General features: G+C 38.3%; 1 protein-coding gene and 1 non-coding gene across 7 annotated transcripts in view; one reads left to right on the forward strand and one right to left on the reverse strand.

Annotated features, from left to right (window-relative positions):
* The window catches only part of CORO1C (coronin 1C), an 87,689-nt gene that overhangs the window by 22,615 nt on the left and 45,762 nt on the right, over positions 1-19,312 (reverse strand). For 5 of the 6 annotated variants that reach the window (XM_077952714.1, XM_077952710.1, XM_077952713.1 and 2 more), the window contains 1 exon segment: positions 10,196-10,318. The exons of the other annotated variant lie outside the window; for it this stretch is intronic. In XM_077952714.1, the coding sequence (XP_077808840.1) occupies positions 10,196-10,318 (123 nt within the window). 6 annotated transcript variants of the gene reach the window in all.
* On the forward strand, positions 346-406 carry LOC114671170 (U7 small nuclear RNA). The gene has a single exon (XR_003721059.1). It is a non-coding gene; the product is annotated as a U7 small nuclear RNA (small nuclear RNA).

Raw genomic sequence — 19,312 nt, forward strand, 5'->3', positions numbered from 1 at the left:
CAATTCCAAAGGGGAAATGAAGAAAAGACATGAGACAGGAAAAAGCTTAAAGATGTGGTTAGCAGCTGCAGAGCAGCACAGCGTCCCACAGACGCCCACAAAGGCCTGCATGTAGGGCATCAGGGCATTCCCAAATGAACCATGACGTGCAGAGCGGCACCGAGTTCGGGAAAACTAAGAACCGAGTGTTGGGTTCCGATCTGCCAGGGTTATAATATCCTCTGGCAAATGGCCCAGATGCAATCTGTACAAAATGGAATTAAGACAAAGCCCTCCCTGCTGAATGCCTGAGAGGAACCAAAACATCAACTTCCATTTTTATTTCAGGGTAAAAACTATATTAGAAAGCATTAAAGCTCTTTCAGAATTTGTCTAGCAGGTTTTCCAGTCTTTGTCAAATGCCTTCCCACCCGCCAAAAACAAACTATATTAGGAAAATTTACAATGGAAGCAAAAATGGATTAGATAGGGTATTTATTTTTGTTTATTTCTGCAGAAGAATAAATTGATTTGAGAGAAGGGGGGAAGCGTCCTTTAAACTTAAAAATTTGGACTATTACATAGCTGGAGACAATTAAGACTATCATTTTGCAAGATCTTTCCATCTCCCAGACTCTGGAAGGAACAATTATGCAACCCCATTGTCCGAATTAGCCATTTTTTACATTTGTGTTTGATTATTACCCTGCAGATAAGGAACAATGTTGAATCAACATCATTCACTAAACTTAACTTGGCTGCTCTTTGTATTATTTAAAGCACTATTATTTTCTTGGAGCTAAAATTTCCCCAAGTAAAATACTTAGGTAGCCACAATCTTAAAACTCTCTTTGAGAAGATACTGCTGAAGAAAAGAACTCACAGAGCCAAAACTTTGCAAAAGGTAGGAGTGAAGTGTAGTTTCCAGGAGTAGGATTTACACAACTGCTGTGTGATAGTATAAAACGCTATTTCACAAAGTAGTACATGAAAGGTAAACTGTGTCAATATAATTTACTTTTAGGATGCAAGAAGCCCCGCCTAAACAATGGGGGGATGTATCTTAAGATTGGTATTCCCTCTCCTAAAACTGCAAAGTGGCTGTCACTAAATCAATGCCCACAAAATTAGCAAACCAACACTTCAATGCTTAGGACTTCATGGATTTATATACCATAAGTAATCCCAAAAGCAGTTTTTTAAATATTACTTTTATTCTTTTATAGTTCATTTGATAAACTGGTTCCACTGTATTTTTCTACAAAATATCTATTAAAGGTACTCTTGCTGCTAGGAATCCACTATAGGTATACATCAAAATCCCCATTACAAAAAATAACAGCCCATTATACATTTACAGCTTCCTTTTGACTCTCTTGATAGGCATAATTATTATTATCATACCTCCATATTATATGTAAGGCAATCGGGGCTGAGAGTATTTAAGCAAAGCAACCTGCAAATGCTCAGAGCTCCTACTCTCGGGCTCTCCTTGGTATCCTTCTTCTTCTAAAACTAAGCATTGTTATACTGTCTACTATTTGTAGCTCATGAGCTACTACCAATAGCCTAGGCTTGAGAAACTACACAGAGCTTTTCTGTTAAAAAAAAAAAAAAAAAAAAAAAGGGCGGGGGCGGACGGCGGGTGTTGTCTGAAACCATTTGATCTATAGTACAGTGTTCTTTTACCTTCAGAAGAGCAAGGTGGAAAATAAGGTATTAAGAAGCAGGTAGGCTAAGAGAAGATCAAATATTTCTTTAAACTTTCATTTCAACTGCTAAGCTATACAAGCTTCAATTACTCCAATAATAACATGATATGGGGGATATTAAGTGATTAAACGGTGATTTAAATATTAGTTCTACACTTAAAGACTTTTTTAAATTAGAAAGATTTATCCCAAAGCATTATTTAATTTACAAAATGTGCACTCCAGCAATGCCAGTAAAAGGGCAACATTGAGGATTCTGGGAGATGGCAGAATCTCAGTGGCAGCATTGTTTGGGGGGTTTTCCAAAGTCCCTCCATAAAAATACAGAGCTAGCAGAAAACAAAATAAAACAAAAATCCAGGGACAACATTTACACAAACTAGGTGATATCCCCAAAATTCAAGTGGGTGGGAGCAAACACCAACAGCCACACGACCTGCATGTGATCGGCCTCGGGTTTGTGTGGGAGGGGACAGCAAGGGGACACCTGACAGACCCGAGGGCAGCAGGCCGGTGTGAGATCAGCAGTAGAAACTGGGAAGGATTTTGCTTTTTCCAACAGAAGCTGGGCATAGGAGTACTGAATTTAAAAGGTCTGAAGACGCAGGCACAATCTAGACCCCAGCACTCTCAAAATCACCCAGAGAGGGCTCCCTTCCAGATGGGCCCACAAAGCAGACACTCCAGGAAATGAAAGCGAATTTCAGCAGGATAGAAATAAGAGGGATAAAAGCATAAGAGAGGCTACATAAAAGCCAGGCCAGGAAATCTCAGAAAGCAAGGCACCATGTTTCTGAACACTATCTGAAGATGTCAGAGAGGGAGCTCTGTGAAATTAGAGCAGCTCTCTGAACCAAGCCACCATCTAAAAAGCTTGGGAAAATTAAATCCACATAAAAATAAGCAAGAAAAAAAAAATCAAGGTTGAATTCCAAAATTACTGTCAGAACAAAAGAGAATAAGACACAGAATAACATCCCTTTAGACAATATAAAGATGCTAAAAAGACATGCTCAAAAGAGATAAAAACTACATTATAGTAATTCAAAATAAGAAAATAATATATAAAACATTATAAATCAGAACTTGAAAAACTCAAAAAATAAAGTGACAGAAATCAAGAAAAAAATTAGAAATAAATGAAGACAAACCAAGAAAGAACACAAGAGCAAATAAACACAACAAATAATGCCCCCAAAAGAAATAAAAGGAAAAGAGCAAAATAATAATAATAATAATAAAATCTAAAAAAGAAAAAACAAAAGAAAAGGTTTGGGGCCTAGCATGGTGGCTCACACGTGTAATCCCAACACTTTGGAAGGCCAAGCTGGGAGGAATGCTTGAGGCCACAAGTTAGAGGCCAGCCTGGACAACATTGTGAGAAACCTCGTCTCTACAAAAAAATAGAAAATCAGCTGGACATGGTGGTAAATGCCTGTGGTTGCAGCTACTCAGCAGGTTGAAGTGGGAGGACTGCTTGAGCCCAGGAGGTCAAGGCATGATCCTGCCACTGTACTCCAGCCTGGGTGACAGAGCAAGACCTTGTCTCGAAAAAAGAAAGAAAAGGAGGGAAGGGAAGGGGAGGGAAGAAAAAGAAAAGAGGTTTGAAGAGAAACTGACAACTACTAAAGAGAAGTAAAGAAGACAAAGCATATGGATAACAAGAGCTATATTTGAAGAAGAAAAATCTTACGAACATTTAGGCAAAAAGAGCATATGATTTACAAGGGAAAGGAAATTAGATTATAATCTGACTTTGACAGCAACACCTATGCCAAAAGAAAATGGAATAAGGTATTTAGATACTCAAGGAAAAACTGTGAGTCAATAATTTTATTTATTTATTTAGAAACAGGATCGGTCTCACTCTGTTAACCAGGCTGTAGTGCAGTGGCACGATCACGGCTCAATGCAGCCTTGATCTTCCAAGGCCCAAGAGGTCCTCCCACCTGACTCCCAAGTAGCTGGGACCACAGGGACTCACCACCACACCCAGCTAATTTTTTATTTTTTGTAGAGACGGGGTTTCACCATGTTGCCCAGGCTGGTCTTGAACTCCTGGGCTCAAAAAGTCCACTTGCCTCGGCCTCCCAAACTGCTGGAATTACAGGTGTGAGGCACTGTCCCTGCCCAATAATTTTATATTCAGAAAAACTCACTTTCAAGTAAAAAGATCACAGATAAGTTATTATCAGTATACAAGAATTCAGAGAATATTGTTCCCATGACCCCTTCTTAAGGAATCCACCCAAGAACAAGCTTCAGATGATCCAAATGCCTGGTGCGAGATTGACACAATGATTGATGGAGTGCACTTCAATGTAGTTACTCACAGAACCAAGAGAGGAGAGACTGTTGAATGTAACAGCGATGTGGTCTTGAAAATACAGAATACATCATTTTTAAACGGAGGGAGAATAGACATAGCATGGGTTTTAAAAAGTTGTTTCATTTTTTAACTAATTGTTTAGTTTTTTAACAATTTTCAGTAATCATACTACAGTGGTGGTATTAGTATTTTCACTCTGAGACTATTATATGTATAATGTGATAAGACAAATGAGGTAGATAAGGATACTCTAATTCTCCTTCTGTATCCCTAAGATCCTGCATTCTGTATGTGGAAGAAAGGAGATGGAGATGTGATTAATATTAATTAAAGAGGTTAGGTAAATACAGGCATACCTCATTTTATTGCACTTCACAGATATTGTGGTGGTGTTTTTGTTTTTTTTTTAAACAAATTGAAGTTTCGTATCAGCCCTAAGGCAAGTCTATCCGCACCATTTTTCCAACAGCATGTGTTCACTGTCTCTGTGTCCCATTTTGGTAATTCTTGCAGCATTTCAAACTTTTTTGTTATTACTGTATCTGTTACAGTGATAAGTGATCTCTGGTGTTACTACTGTAATTGTTTTGGGGGCACTACGAACTGCACCCATATAAGACAGTGAACTTAATCGATAAACGCTGTGTGTTTTCTCACTGCTCCACCACCTGCTCTCCCTGTATCCCTGTCTCTTCCTCTCCTTGGGCCTCCCTATTACCTGAGACATAACAACATTGAAATTAGGCCAACTAATAACCCTAAATGACCTTTAAGTGTTTCGGTGAAAGGAAGAGTTGCACATTTCTCACTTTAAATCAAAAATTAGAAATGATTAAGCTTAGTGAGGAAGCCATGTCGAAAGCTGAAACAGGCTAAAAGCTAAGCGCCTCTTAAGCCAGTTAGCCAAGTTGTGAATGCAAAAGAAAAGTTCAGGAAATTAAAAGTGCTACTCCAGTGAACACATGAATGACAAAAAAGCAAAAACAGCCTTTGTTTTAGTGGTCGGGATAGAAATACAAACCAGCCACAAGATTCCCTTAAGCTAAAGGCTAATCCAGAGCAAAGTCCTAACTCTCTTCAATTCTATGGAGGCTGACAGAGGTGAGGAAGCTGCAGAAGAAAAGTTGGAAACTAGCAGAGGTTGGTTCATGAGGTTAAGGAAAGATGCCATATCCATTATATAAAAGTACAAGGGAAAGCAGCAAGTGCTGATGGAGAAGCTGCAGCAAGTTATCCAGAAGATCTGGCTAAGATCATTGATGAAGGTGGCTACATTAAACAACACATTTTCAATGTAGATGAAACAGCCTTCTACTGAAAGAAGATGCCACCGAGAACTTTCATGGCTAGAGAGGAGAAGTCAATGCCTGGCTTCAAAGCTTCAAAAGATGAGCTGCCTGTCTTGTTACAGGCTGATGCAGCTGGTGACTTTAAGTTGATGCCAATGTTCATTTACCGCACCAAAAATCCTATGGCCCTTAAGAATTATGCTAAATCTACTCTGTCTGTGTTCTAGAAATGGAAAAACAAAGCATGAATGACAGCACATCTGTTTACTGCATGGTTAACTGAATATTTTAAGTCCACCATTGAGAACTACCGATCAGGAAAAAAAAAGATTCCTTAAAAATATTACTGCTCATCAACAATGCACCTTATCACCCAAGACCTCTGATGAAAATGTACAAGGAGACTAACGTTGTTTTCACCTGCTAACATCAATTCTGCAGCCCTTGGAACAAGGAATCATTTTGACTTTCAAGTCTTTTTTTTTTTTTTTTGAGACGGAGTCTTGCTTTGTCACCCAGGCTGGAGTGCAGTGGTACGATCTCCACTCACTGCAAGCTCCGCTTCCCGGGTTCACACCATTCTCCTGCCTCAGCCTCCCGTGTAGCTGGGACTACAGGCACCTGCCACCACGCCCGGTTCATTTTTTTAAATGAATTTTTAGTAGAGACGGGGTTTCACTGTGTTAGCCAGGATGGTCTCCATCTCCTGATCTCGTGATCCGCCCGCCTTGGCCTCCCAAAGTGCTGGGATTACAGGCGTGAGCCACCGCACCCGGCCAAGTCTTCTTATTTAAGAAATACATTTCATAAGGCTACAGCTACCACTGATAGTGATTCCCCTGATGGATCTGGGCAAAGTGAATTAAAAACCTTCTGGGCCGGGTGCAGTGGCTCACGCCTGTAATCCCAGCACTTTGGGAGGCCAAGGCGGGCGGATCACGAGATCAGGAGATGGAGACCATCCTGGCTAACACGGTGAAACCCCGTCTCTACTAAAAATACAAAAAATTAGCTGGGCATGGTGGCACGCGCCTGTAGTCCCAGCTACTCGGGAGGCTGAGGCAGGAGAATCGCTTGAACATGGGAGGCGGAGGTTGCAGTGAGCCGAGATCGTACCACTGCACTCCAGCCTGGGCGACAGAGCAAGACTCCGTCTCAAAAAAAAACAAACAAACCTAGAAAGGATTAACCATTTTAGGTGACATTAAGAAAATTCATGATTCATGGAAGGAGTTCAAAATATCAACATTTGAGGAGTTCAAGACTTTGGTGGAAGAAGTAACTGTAGATATGGTGGAAATACAGAAGTAGAGAATAAAAAGTGGAGCCTGAAGATGTGAGTGAATTGCTGCAATCTAATGATAAAATTTGAACAGATGAGGCGTTGTTCCTTATGGAAAAGCAAATAAAACAGTTTCCTGAGATGGAATGTACTCCTGGTAATGATGCTGTGAACACTGTTGAAATGACAACAAAACATTTAGAATATTACCTACATAAACTTAGTTGATAAGGCAGCAAAAGGGTTTGAGAGGACTAACTCCAATTTTGAAAGAAGCTCTATGGTGGGTAAAATGCTATCAAACAGCATTACATGCTACAGAGGAAGATTTCATGAGAGGCCAAGTCAATCAATATGACAAACTTTATTGTCATTGCCTCATCCAGCCCAACCTTCAGCAACCACCACCCTCATCAGTCAGCAGCCATCAACATGGAGGGGAAACCCTCCACAACAAAAAGATTACACTCTCTTTGGTAATACAGTATTTTTAAATTAATTACACACACACACACACACATTTTTTTTTTTAGACATAATGTTACTGCATACTTAAGAGATATAATTTTCCCTTAAAATAAACCAGGACGTCTGAAAGAAATGGCTTAGGCAGGGATGTCCAAAGTGAACCTGAAACACCTCAGCATATCACACAGCAAGGAATCTATCTATCAAAGACTACAAGGGTCATTTCAAAAGGACTCAGAAATCTTGAAGAGGTTTCCACTGGAAAAGGCGAGAAAGTCAGCTTTGAGATAAGAATTATAATGGATTGAACCCATCAAATATATTCAAATCCATAATTTCAAAATGAAAGGAAAGGGGGGGGAAAAACCCTAATTTGCCACCTTCTGAGGATGACAGACAATCAATTCATTATCTTGAGAACTGGGTAAATAAAAGGAAAGAATCAAGCACTTATCCTGCTTTCCTAAATGAACTATACTATTTGGTAACTAAAAAGTATGCAAGTCAGGGCATCATCTTATAAAATTTTACCAGCTAAAAATTGAAAACAAAATGACAGAATTTACTGTCACCATATTGCGACCCCTAGTGAATGACTGGATATAGGCACAGAATGCACGAATCGAAAAAGAATGAAACCCAGACATCGTGACATCATGTGCTTCCTAACGTATGGAAGAACATAATGGGAACAATACAGTCTTGCCAAAAGGACAGAACCTGAATCTGACCACACTTCAGGTTCCAGCTGCCAATCTGCAGGAAATTCAGAGGACAGAGGAGTACGTTCCACTGCAACATGAGGATACAATCAGCAAAATCCAGATGGCTGAAAAGCACAGGTCAAACGTCAGGGCTTTTGCATAGATACATTGTAGGAAAAAGAAAATGATGAAGAAAGAATCTTCAGATTAAGACTTAAAGTTTTTAAAACTGGCAAGACCAGTCTATAGAGTCTAGAGGTATACACTTGAGTGATTACCACTACAAAGAAAGGCAAGGAAATGAGTATTACAAAAGTCAGGAGAGTGGTTACTTTGAGAGGGAGGAAGGGTGTTGGACTGGGATGGGGCACATGGAGAAGTCCGAGGAGGTTGGGAAAGTTCTACTTTTTGACATGGAAGGTGGTTACATAGTGTTCGCTATGTCATAAATCACTTAACTCACTGAATTCACTTTTTTACTTAACTATTTGGTGTGTTTTTCTGTTTTATAATACACACTTTTTTTTTTTTTAAAGGATAACGTTATCCTTTTTTTTTTTTTTTTTAAAGGATAATGCTAGAGACAGGGAGAGCCAGAGGATGGATCAAACCTGCTTCTTCAAAAGAGGTTCAGACTCTCCGTTTAAGATTCTGGCATCCGAGTCGGGCGCGATGGCTTGTGCCTGTAATCCCAGCACTTTGGGAGGCTGAGGTGGGTGGATCACTTGAGGTCAGGAGTTCAAGACCAGCCTGGCCAACATGGTGAAACTCCGTTTCTACTAAAAACATAAAAATTAGCTGGGCGTGGTGGCGCAGGCCTGTAATCCCAGCTACTCGGGAGGCTGAGGCAGGAGAATCGCTTGAACCTGGGAGGTAGAGGTTGCAGTGAGCTGAGATCATGCCATTGCACTCCAACCTGGGGGACAAAGTGAGACTCCATCTCAAAAAATAAAAATAAAAAAAAAATTCTGGCATCAGGTCTAAATAATATTCCTTTCTCTTAGCAAAATGTGTCCGTGGCCATTAAAATGATCAATTTAGCAAGGCACATTAAACAGAACAATTCCCTTTCACAGCAGCATATTTCCTTAATATGCTTTAGCTGCCAAAATTATGAGATCACAGGAGGAGACATTCCCAGCCAAAAGCCCATGAGGAAAAGCGGGTAAATGTTTAAATGACACAGTTCAGGAATTAATTTGTGTTTATGTAAAATAATTTTAATTAATAAAGCTTTCCAAACAATGTTTCAGTCTACAGCCAACAGAGAGGAAAATAAAAGTAGCATAGTTCTCCAAGCTGTCTACCTGACATGTGCGAGACTGCTTACCAAATTAATTAGAGACCATCTTCCCTTATTTCAGGGGCAGCAGTACTCCCATTTGTGCTTATGCCTAACCTTTTCAACCTATTTTGGGCTAGCATTAAAAACTGACCCAAACCAATAATCACATTTTAAAGTTAAAAATCATAACCAAGAACAAGAAATCATATTAAAAAGTACTCCAAAGCCTTGTTTCACACATAACCTACTTTTGGAAACTAAAGGAGGGAATGTGAAGTGCTTAATTCACCTTTCATGTTTTTTGTTTGTTTGTATATCTTTATGAAAAGGACTTTCTTAACCAGGGTCCACTGGACAGAACACAATTTCTGCCGTTAGCTTGGAAATAAGCAATTGCAAAAACTGTCTTTTACCACCTGTGACATATCCCATTTTATCTGCATAACTTTGGCATCTTACGTCACTGTCTTGTAGAGTCTGTGCCAGCACTTTTTTATCTTCTTTTGGGGCGAGGGGAAATTCATGTGGTCAAATGGCATTACAGAATTACTGAAAAGTCATTTTACTTTCCCTAAAATCTTCCGACAGAGAAGATGTCAACTGTCAATAAGCACATACACAAATACACTCACAGAAAAGACTGTAATCCCAGCACTTTGGGAGGCCGAGGTAGGCGAATCACTTGAGGTCAGGAGTTCGAGACCGGCCTGGCTGACATGGTGAAACCTCATCTCTATTAAAAATACAAAACTTAGCCAGGTGTGGCAGCGGATGCCTGTAATCCCAGTTACTCAGGAGTCTGAGGCAGAAGAATCACTTGAACCTGGGAGGCGGAGGTTACAGTGAGCTGAGATCATGACACTGCACTCCAGCCTGGGTGACAGAGTGAGACCCCATCTCAAAAAAAAAAAAAAAAAAAAAAAAAGGACACTGCAGTACAACCTTTTGATTTAAGGGCTTGTTGAAAGGATTATCTGTAATTAAACTTAAATGTAGTAAATTCTTGTAAAATTCAACAGACAGTCAAAACTGCTATAACTTTCTGCTTTTCAAGCCTCTATACATACACACACATTCACACACATGCTTTTGAAAGCAGTAGGTGAGTCCCACTGGCCTGCGTGCATGCAACACCCTGGGAGCTTACCATGACCGTGCAGTCCTCTGAACCGCTGGCAATGACCTGATCGTTATGTGGGCACCAGTCTATGTCCAGCACTGGTCCTGTGTGGCCACATACTGTAGGGTAGGATTTGTCAATTCGACCAGTCTGAAAGAAGAGAGAAACAAACCTATTACGTAACATCAACACTACAGAGGTTATACATTTTCTTAGGCCCATTTCTCCTGTATTACCTCCACCCAAAACTCTCAATTGTCTAGATATGATGACATCGTACAGTAAATATCAACTTTCACTTCTAGAAAAAGCCACTACCAAGGACACGCCATCAAATTACAAGAATCCAAATCCCTAGAACCAAAAAGATGTAATCAACTGCACTAGCAGACATAGCAAAAGAGAATATGAAAGTCTTTTTACCAGAATACAATTCTAAATAACCAAGTTGTAAATTAAAAGGATGTTCCATGGCTTTTAAAAAAATCCCTAAACCTTGGTATTATTCAAAATGTGAAATATAACTTTTAATACAATAAGACAATATCCTCAAATATATAAATTACCAGTTCTGGAAATGAATGGCACTATGAAAATTTAAAGGCTGGGTGCGGTGGCTCACGCCTATAATCCCAGCACTTTGGGAGGCTGAGGCAGGTGAATCAGCAGGTCAGGAGATTGAGACTATCCTCGCCAACATGGTGAAACCCCGACTAAAAATACAAAAATTAGCCGGGCGTGGTGGTGAGCGCCTGTAGTCCCAGCTACTCAGGAGGCTGAGGCAGGAGAATCGCTTGAACCCGGGAGGCGGAGGTTGCAGTGAGCTGAGATCGCACCACTGCACTCCAGCCTAGTGACACAGTGAGACTCTGTCTCAAAAAAAGAAAAAAAAAAAAAAAAGAAAAAAGAAAATTTTAAAAGTTAAAGTTAAAAAAAAAAAAAAAAGCTTTAGCTATCACTTAGGGTCTAAAGAGCCTACTACATTTTAATGTCTCAGTCTCTCTGCTATCTTCAATCAACAGAAATGCCAGCCAGCCAGTCTAGTTAACACCAACTTAGACCTCACCCATCAGCCACTTCCACATCTGATTAAGACTAAAATGCTTAATGTTGGTCATAAATAGCTGCCACGATTTGTTCATGTCACACATTTGAATCTAGCAAACCAACCAGGGTTATCAGACCAATTTTGTGTCAACTAAGACAACTGCTGTTGTTAACAACGGGTGCATGAAAGTGGTTTCCTTTTTAAAACAGCTTAATGCCAGTCCATGCTGAAGCTGTGTATGCTGTAAGAGCAGGTGCACAGAAAGGAATCACTGCAACGTATGGCTGAATCTATTTTTTGTTGTTTTTGCCCTTATATGGCAAATCATCCCAACACTGGGGCGGGCTTCTTAGCAATTTTTCAAGAACATAAATTTCTACGATTTCTCCAATTTAACTTGACTGTGCAAATCTCCAGAGAAGCAGAACGCTAACATGTAAAGACCACAGGCTCTGGAATCAGAAAGGTAAGGGTTCAAATCCATGCTCTACCGATTAAACAGCAGGTGATTTTAGACAAGTCATGTAATCTCTCTAAACTTCAGCTCATTTGTCATCTGTAAAATAGTTAACAATGATACTTAACTCCTGCAATTACTGTAAGGATTAAATGAGAGAACCCTTTTAGATAAATCACAATTCAGTATTACAATTATCTGTAAAATATGTAAAAAATTTAACCACAGTATTTGGAATAAAATATTCAATAAAAGCTGTCACATTATTAGTTCTTCTAGTACAGTAATTTACTCCATCATTAAGAATTATCAAATATGTGTTGTGAACCTTTATGGACCAGACATTGTGTTGAGTGCTGGAGATACAGACGTTAACAAGGCAGTCCTGTCCTGGCTACCACATGGAGTCCAGTGAGAGGAGACATTTAAACAGCCAATTACGGTGCCACATAGGAACACAGAAGGAGAACATTCAAGCAGGTTTGTGGGGTCACCATCTCTGGAGAGGTTTTCTTCTGGGAAAGGTAAGTTCCAAGTTGAGACCTGAAGATGGCCCTGTTTACAGACCTAAGGCCTAGGTTTCTTCATGTTCCTCCACTTTCCCTTGCAACCCAGTTTGGATCTCCCAAAATGCATCACCAAAAAAGGACTTCAACAAAGGAATTTCCAGTGAACACCATATCATATAGAATCTGGGTGTCATAGGAAGGAGCCACACGATTCATTTACAGGCAACAAAGCATAAATGGTTGAGAACCAGACTGCCCAGAGTGTAGTCATGGTTCTGCCATCTTCCAGCTGTGAAGTCCTAGCCAAATTACTCCATTCCTCAACCTCAGTTCCTCATCTATAAAACTAGAATGTTTAACAGTTTATTCCTTAAGAGCTGATGTGAGGACTAAATGAGACAATCAAGGTAAAGAACTTGGTACTGTCCCAGCACTTGAAGTACTCAATAAACATTACCCAAAATTTAACAAATGCTGGAATCTACTCTACCAGATTTCTGATGGTGTCTCTCCTTAAAGAACGACCAGCTACTAAGTCTAAGCCACACGGTTTTGCTTATCTTGTTGCATTCTCACAAAAATCATGCAGGTAAGATGCAGATTTCAATTGTACTCCTTGATATTAAATTGCTCAAGCTGATGGTACTGGGATCACAGGTGTTCATCCTATTTTACATAATTAGTTAATAATGTTATATAATTATCAAACTATAGATATAGTAACTGTTTTGAATGTGTGCTCTCTTTCTCCTTCCTTCCTTGTCTCTCTCTCTCTCTTGTTCTTGTCTCATGTTGCCTAGGCTGGAATGCAGTGGCCATTCACAGGCACGATCATAGCTCACTGCAGCCTTGAACTGCTGGCATCAAGTGATCCTCCTGCCTCAGACTCCTACATAGCTGGAACCATAGTTGTGTGTCACCATGTGTGGCTTGAATGTGTGATATTTCATAATTTAAAACATCCTAAGGCTGGAAGCTCAAAATGAAGTTTGACACACATTTAAATAGACATACCAAAAGCAGAGAATTAAAAGAATGGAACAGAGGCAAAAATTAAAGAGATAATGGCTACGAATTTTTCAGGTTCAATTAAATGCATAAGTCTTTAGATTTAAGAGGCACGAATCCTACCTAGGGCAGTATAAGTGAAAACAAATTCTTATTTATTCATATCCTAGTGCAATTTAGAACACCTAGAACAAAGATCCCAGAAGCAACAACAGAGAAAGGACAGATGACCTACTGACAAGAGTAATTTGACTGTGAGCAGACTTCTCAGAAGCAATCAGAGAAACAAAGAAATGGAAAATATCTTGGAAATGCTAAGAAAAACAACCACCCTTGTATTCCATACCCAGAAAAACTATCATTCAAGAATGATGACAAGAAAAAAGCAAACAAAAGACATTGTAGACAAAAAGAGACAGAATTTACCATGGGCAAACCCTTGTTCAAAAAATTAAATTCTCAGACTTGTCTCAAAGAATTGCTATATTAATTTCAAAGAATTAAGTTCAAGGACTCATTTCAGGAAAAGAAAGTAAGTATAAAAACTGACTGGTATAGCAAAACAATGGTGAGCAAATAAATAAATAAAGCAAATACAAACAGGTACTATGTAAAACAGTACTAATAATACCTACTTGGAGTACAGATTTTAAAAAGACAGAAATAAAATATTAGACAACAATACCATTTAAGGTAAAAGGCATATGATTGGACTTTAAAATTGACTAATTTTAGACTTTAAGTAAAGATGTCCAAATGAAGAGTAAATACTGAAAGGAAAGACAGAATGTATAATTTCTGGTGGAGGTGTACTAGAATAGCTAGAACTTAAAAACCGGCTCAATCCAATAGAAAGAGAAAATAAAAAGAAAAAAAGGACCAAAGAAAGTATGAATGCAACTCATGAAAAGCACAGACAAATTTTTTAAGAAAAAAAAGCATGAAAACTAGAAAGCACAAAGATGGTGGAAACAAAACCAGCTATAAATCATGATTTGTAGTAAATGCAAGATTAAGTTCACTAGATAAAAGACAAGGCCTCTCAGATTAGATTATAAATCCAGCTACAAAACATATTTTTAAAAAATAATGGCACCAAAAGGCAAATAAAGGAGGGGGACATATTAAAAAGTATACCTGGTAGTTAATACCAGAACAAACAAACTTTAAGGTGAAATGTGCTATTAGAGATTAATATCACTACCTGACATCTAAAGAAACAATTCACTGTAAAGTTATATTGCCACTATAAAGTGTAATTAATCTAACCACACAATTTCAAAATAATTAAGGCAAATGTTGACAGAACTCGAAGAAGAAAATGACAAAGTCGTAATCTTAAGAGATTTCAACAAAGATTTAAGAAATTAAACAGACAAAATTAATATGAATACAGAAGATTTTATAAAAATTAACAAGTTTGATCTAATGAATATATATAACCTTGTACCTAACATTTAAAAATACACTTTTTTCAAACACACATTAAACATTTATTTTTTTTAAATTATCAATTAGGAGACCATGAAGCAAATCTCAAAAAATACCAAGGAGTCAATAGCATGTAGAGCATGTTCTGAGTATAATGCAATACAATTAAACATTAATAGAAAAATAAACCAAAAATCTCCAGTACCTTTGAAAATATTTTAATTTACTAAATAATTCAGTTTTATAAAAATCATACTGGATAACAAAGTTAAAACTGAGCAATACACAATATATCCAAATGTGCAAGACACAACTAAAACAGATCTTAGTGAAAAATGGACAGTCTTAAATGCATATAGTAGAAAAGACCGAAAATTAACGCACTGAGTTGCTATCTTGAGAAGTTAGAAAATGAACAGAGTACATCCAAAGAATGTAAAATTATTAGAAAATACACCGAGCACAGTGGCTCATGCCTGTAATCACAGCATTCTGGGAGGCCGAGGCGGGCAGATCACGAGGTCAGGAGTTCAGGACCAGCCTGGCCAACATAGTGAAACCCTGTCTCTACTAAAAATACAAAAAATTAGCCAGGCGTGGTAGGGGGCACCTGTAATCCCAGCTACTCAGGAGGCTGAGGCAAGAGAATTGCTTGAAACTGGGAGGCAGAGGTTGCAGTGAGCTGAGATCGCGCCACTGCACTCCAGCCCAGGCAACAGTGCAAGACTCTGTCTCAAAAAAAAAAAAAAAAAAAGTAAGAAAAGAAATCAGTGGAAAAAAACTAAATAACACAATCAACTAAACTGGATAGATCAGGAAAAGAGATAAGGCACAAATGAATACCAATAATTTTAAAAGGGACATAACTTACAAATAAAGTAGAAATGTACAGAGTATGAAAATACTAGGAATAACATTTGACTATATATAAATTTGAATACTCTAGATGAAATACACAATCTCACAGAAGTAAAAGTAACATCAAAACATATTTAAGAATAAATAAATGTAAATTAGATCTATAACCATAAAAGATCAGTAGTATCACTCTACCCATCACCAACCCCTAATAAATCAATCAATCACCAAACACCAAAAAACACTAGGCCCAGATGGTTTTACAGGTGAGTGTCACCAAATATTCAAGGAAGATATCATTTCAAACAAACCTTTCCAGAGAACAGAAAAAAGTAAAGTGCCCCTGAATTCATCATATAAGGAACGTAACACCTTGACACAACGGGCAGTATGAGGGAGAAAAATTGAAGCGTATATGACATAAATATTGATGCAAAGCTCCTCACAAACAACAGCAACAAAAGGAAACCAAATTCAGCAGTGTGCGTTGTTCTTTAAAAATGTAAATGAACAGACAAGTTACAAAGTGCAAGAAGAGGTATGCAACATACATACCCAACAAAATCAACAACCAAACAGAATGATGGGCAAATTACATGAGCAGAGAACTCATAGGGAAGAAAGCCTGAAGAGGCAATAGATGTGTGAAAAGACACTTCAATCTCACTGATAATTAGAGAACTACAAATTAAAACAACAAGGTGACATTTTATACTCATCAAAACTGGTAAACATTTAAAAGTCTAAATACATGTGCTGACAAAGATGTCAGGAAAGAGGAACTCAAAAACTCCTTACAGAATACCTTGTTACAATTCCTTTCAAGAACAATTTGGTAACAGAGGTGAGGATGTCCAGCCCAGCAATGCCACTCCTAGGTGGTCCGGGTGAGAGAGATGCTCCCATATTTTGTACAAGAGGAATATTTATTGCCACATTGTTGGAAATAGTTGCAAAATAGAAGCAATTTCACTGTCCTTCAGTATGGGAATAAATATTTACATAAAAGTTTAAGACACATGAAATAAAAGTATATGTTACAGATAAACATACATGTAATAAAAATATGATACATATTTGAAGAAAAGATTACCTCTGGGGAAGGAGAAAATAAATGGGAATGGTATTTTACCTGTATCTGTTTTGCTTTACTTTTTTCAAAAAGGGGAAATATGCAACAAATATGGGAAAATATTAACATCTGTTTAATCTGGTGAGTACATGTGTGCCCTTTATCTTATTTGATACATTTTTTATTTTGAAAAAAGAATTTAAAATATAATAAAGTTAAGAAATACATCAATGCATTGTTATTAACTTTGCATTACAAAATTTTTTTTACTCCCAAGGAAAAAAGCTTTTCTACCTGAGTTGTTTTGTTTTACATCAGGGTCTTTGATTCCTAGGCTCTGCTCAGGAAACCACATTTGGCATCCTTGATGGCCAAGTATAGTACTGAGCTCTGAACTTCCAAGAACACCAAATGATTTTTTCCAATCTGGGCTAAGAAGAGCTTTTGTTCAAACATAAAACAATTTTGAGGGGAATCTGGAAGTACTAGTACTAGTTGTTCTTAATTACATACTAAGAAGCTTCTTACTAAATGGCTTCTTTTTTGAAGTTAAAATTAAATAACCCTGGCTAAAAGTTAATAGCTATTCACCAGTATTCTTCAGTCAAGATATTTGACAATAATAATAAGCATTACTGCCATTTCCAGCTCCGCCCCAATAAATCTACAGCCTGAAAGTACTAGGGCTCAACATTTTTCTCTGGAACCTGAATGTCACTGAAAGAGCAACTGCCACCTATTTCCATTCTTTCTATCAAAACAAATAACAATGGCTAACACTTTTTAAGTACTTAAATTACATGCTAGGAACTGTCTCAAGACCTTGATAACTTTGTCCCCTCATGACAACCTTTAAGATGTGGGAACTTTATTACCTTTCTTTTTCTTTTTTTTTTTTTTTGAGACGGAGTCTCGCTCTGTGGCCCAGGCGCAGCAGCGTGATCTCAGCTCACTGCAAGCTCCGCCTCCCGGGTTTCCGCCATTCTCCTGCCTCGGCCTCCCGAGTAGCTGGGACTACAGGCACCCACCACGTCGCCCGGCTAGTTTTTTTGTATTTTTTAGTTTACTTTCTAAATAAAGAAACTGAGGCACAGAGAAAGTCAAGAAGCAAAGATCTAAAATATCACTGACCAGCCATACTAGATTTGATAGGGAAAAGAAAATTTCCACTATGTCATGGGTTGTAAAAAAAGGCACACAAGTAATGTTTAAAATTATTGGCAACTGGCCATCAGAAACAGAGTTAATAAAAAATGATATTCTACAAGCAGCTGCTTCCTCTGGTTGTGATGTCACCATAAATCCTTAAAACAGAGGAAGTAGTATTCCACTGTAGCACAAGAGAAAAGCAATTGACTAAATATCTGTAAATATGTGAAGAGAGTATGAGGGTAGATGGCATTTTAAAGGTACACTGATTATTTGGCATGCTGGATGTTCACAAACACACAGTCAAGTATCAGCTATCCTGCTTTCAAGGGCTTATACCTCCAAATATCTTCTTACTCATAATCAGATCAAAACAAAAGCACAACAACATATTTCACCAAATCAGTATATGTTATTAAAAATGCAAAGCTGGCCACTTACAAACTGCTGAGGGCTCCAGTTCATGGAGATTAAAGGAAACCATACTAATAATGGACTTATATGGTAAAGACGAGGAAACATCATTCTGAAGACATTTTGCACTAGAACACCATTCTCATTCGTCCGCACGACACTCATTTATCATGTAGTGAATAAACCAAAGAATCCATGTATAATTAGCTAGATTGAGAGGGGCCATTCAGAAAGACATCCACCACATGTCATGGTGACAGCACAGCTTACCTGAACCTCTAAGCAGCAAATTTAAATGAATGCAGAGGCTGAAAGGAAGATGTACAAGAATTAAAGCCAGCTCTTAGATATCTTTTCAAACTAAAAAATGACTTATTTAAGAACCTCCCACCAATCTTCCAAGGCTTAGAGACAGAAAAACTTCACTTTACTAACATATCAGTCCACTATTTCATTAGGCATAAATCACCTCTGTTGCTTAATCTAGAATATTACTACTTTTCTGGCATGGAATTGAAGTAGTTTAGCTGAAAATGTAATAGCCATTTAGACTCTTTGCTTTAAATAAATATTGATTCACTGATTACTTACTAGTCTCAATCACATGCCATAGGATAGCTTTTATTGTATCTCTCTAGCTAAAACTCCAAATGATTGGGATTACTAGCATGTCAACCCAACAAGTGGCAAAAATGGCCAGCACCAAGTTTCCCAAAGGCTCTGGCCCAGAGCCAGTTCATAAACTCGTGGGACATTGGTGAAATAGGTCAGGACACTGGCGTGCAGACATTATTATCTGAAAGATCCAGTACAGCCTGCCCAGAGCCAAGCAACATGAGCTGAAAGGAAAATTCAGCTTCCAAAGCGTGTATACAGCTGGCACAAGGGAGAGGTGTAATGGCACAATTTCCACGTGGCTGGCCAGAGCTGAGGGTGATGTCTTTCAGCTTGTTCCAGCCAGCAACCTTCACCATGGCAGAAACTGTCCCAGATACAAGCACTATCATTTGCTTTGGGGAAAACACTTAAAAATATTGAAGTAGCTAAAACACAGCCGACTTCCTGGAGACTGATACTTCAACTAAACCCACAGAGTTAGGCAACATTTCCTCCAATGGGCATTTTGCGGGGACAAGGGGAATGAAAATCAAAATGTAAGCATCAGTAAAAATATAACTTTATCAAATTGCTCTAAAAA

Source organism: Macaca mulatta, chromosome 11, assembly GCF_049350105.2.
Source record: "Macaca mulatta isolate MMU2019108-1 chromosome 11, T2T-MMU8v2.0, whole genome shotgun sequence".
In the NCBI taxonomy this organism is placed as follows: Eukaryota; Metazoa; Chordata; class Mammalia; order Primates; family Cercopithecidae; genus Macaca; species Macaca mulatta.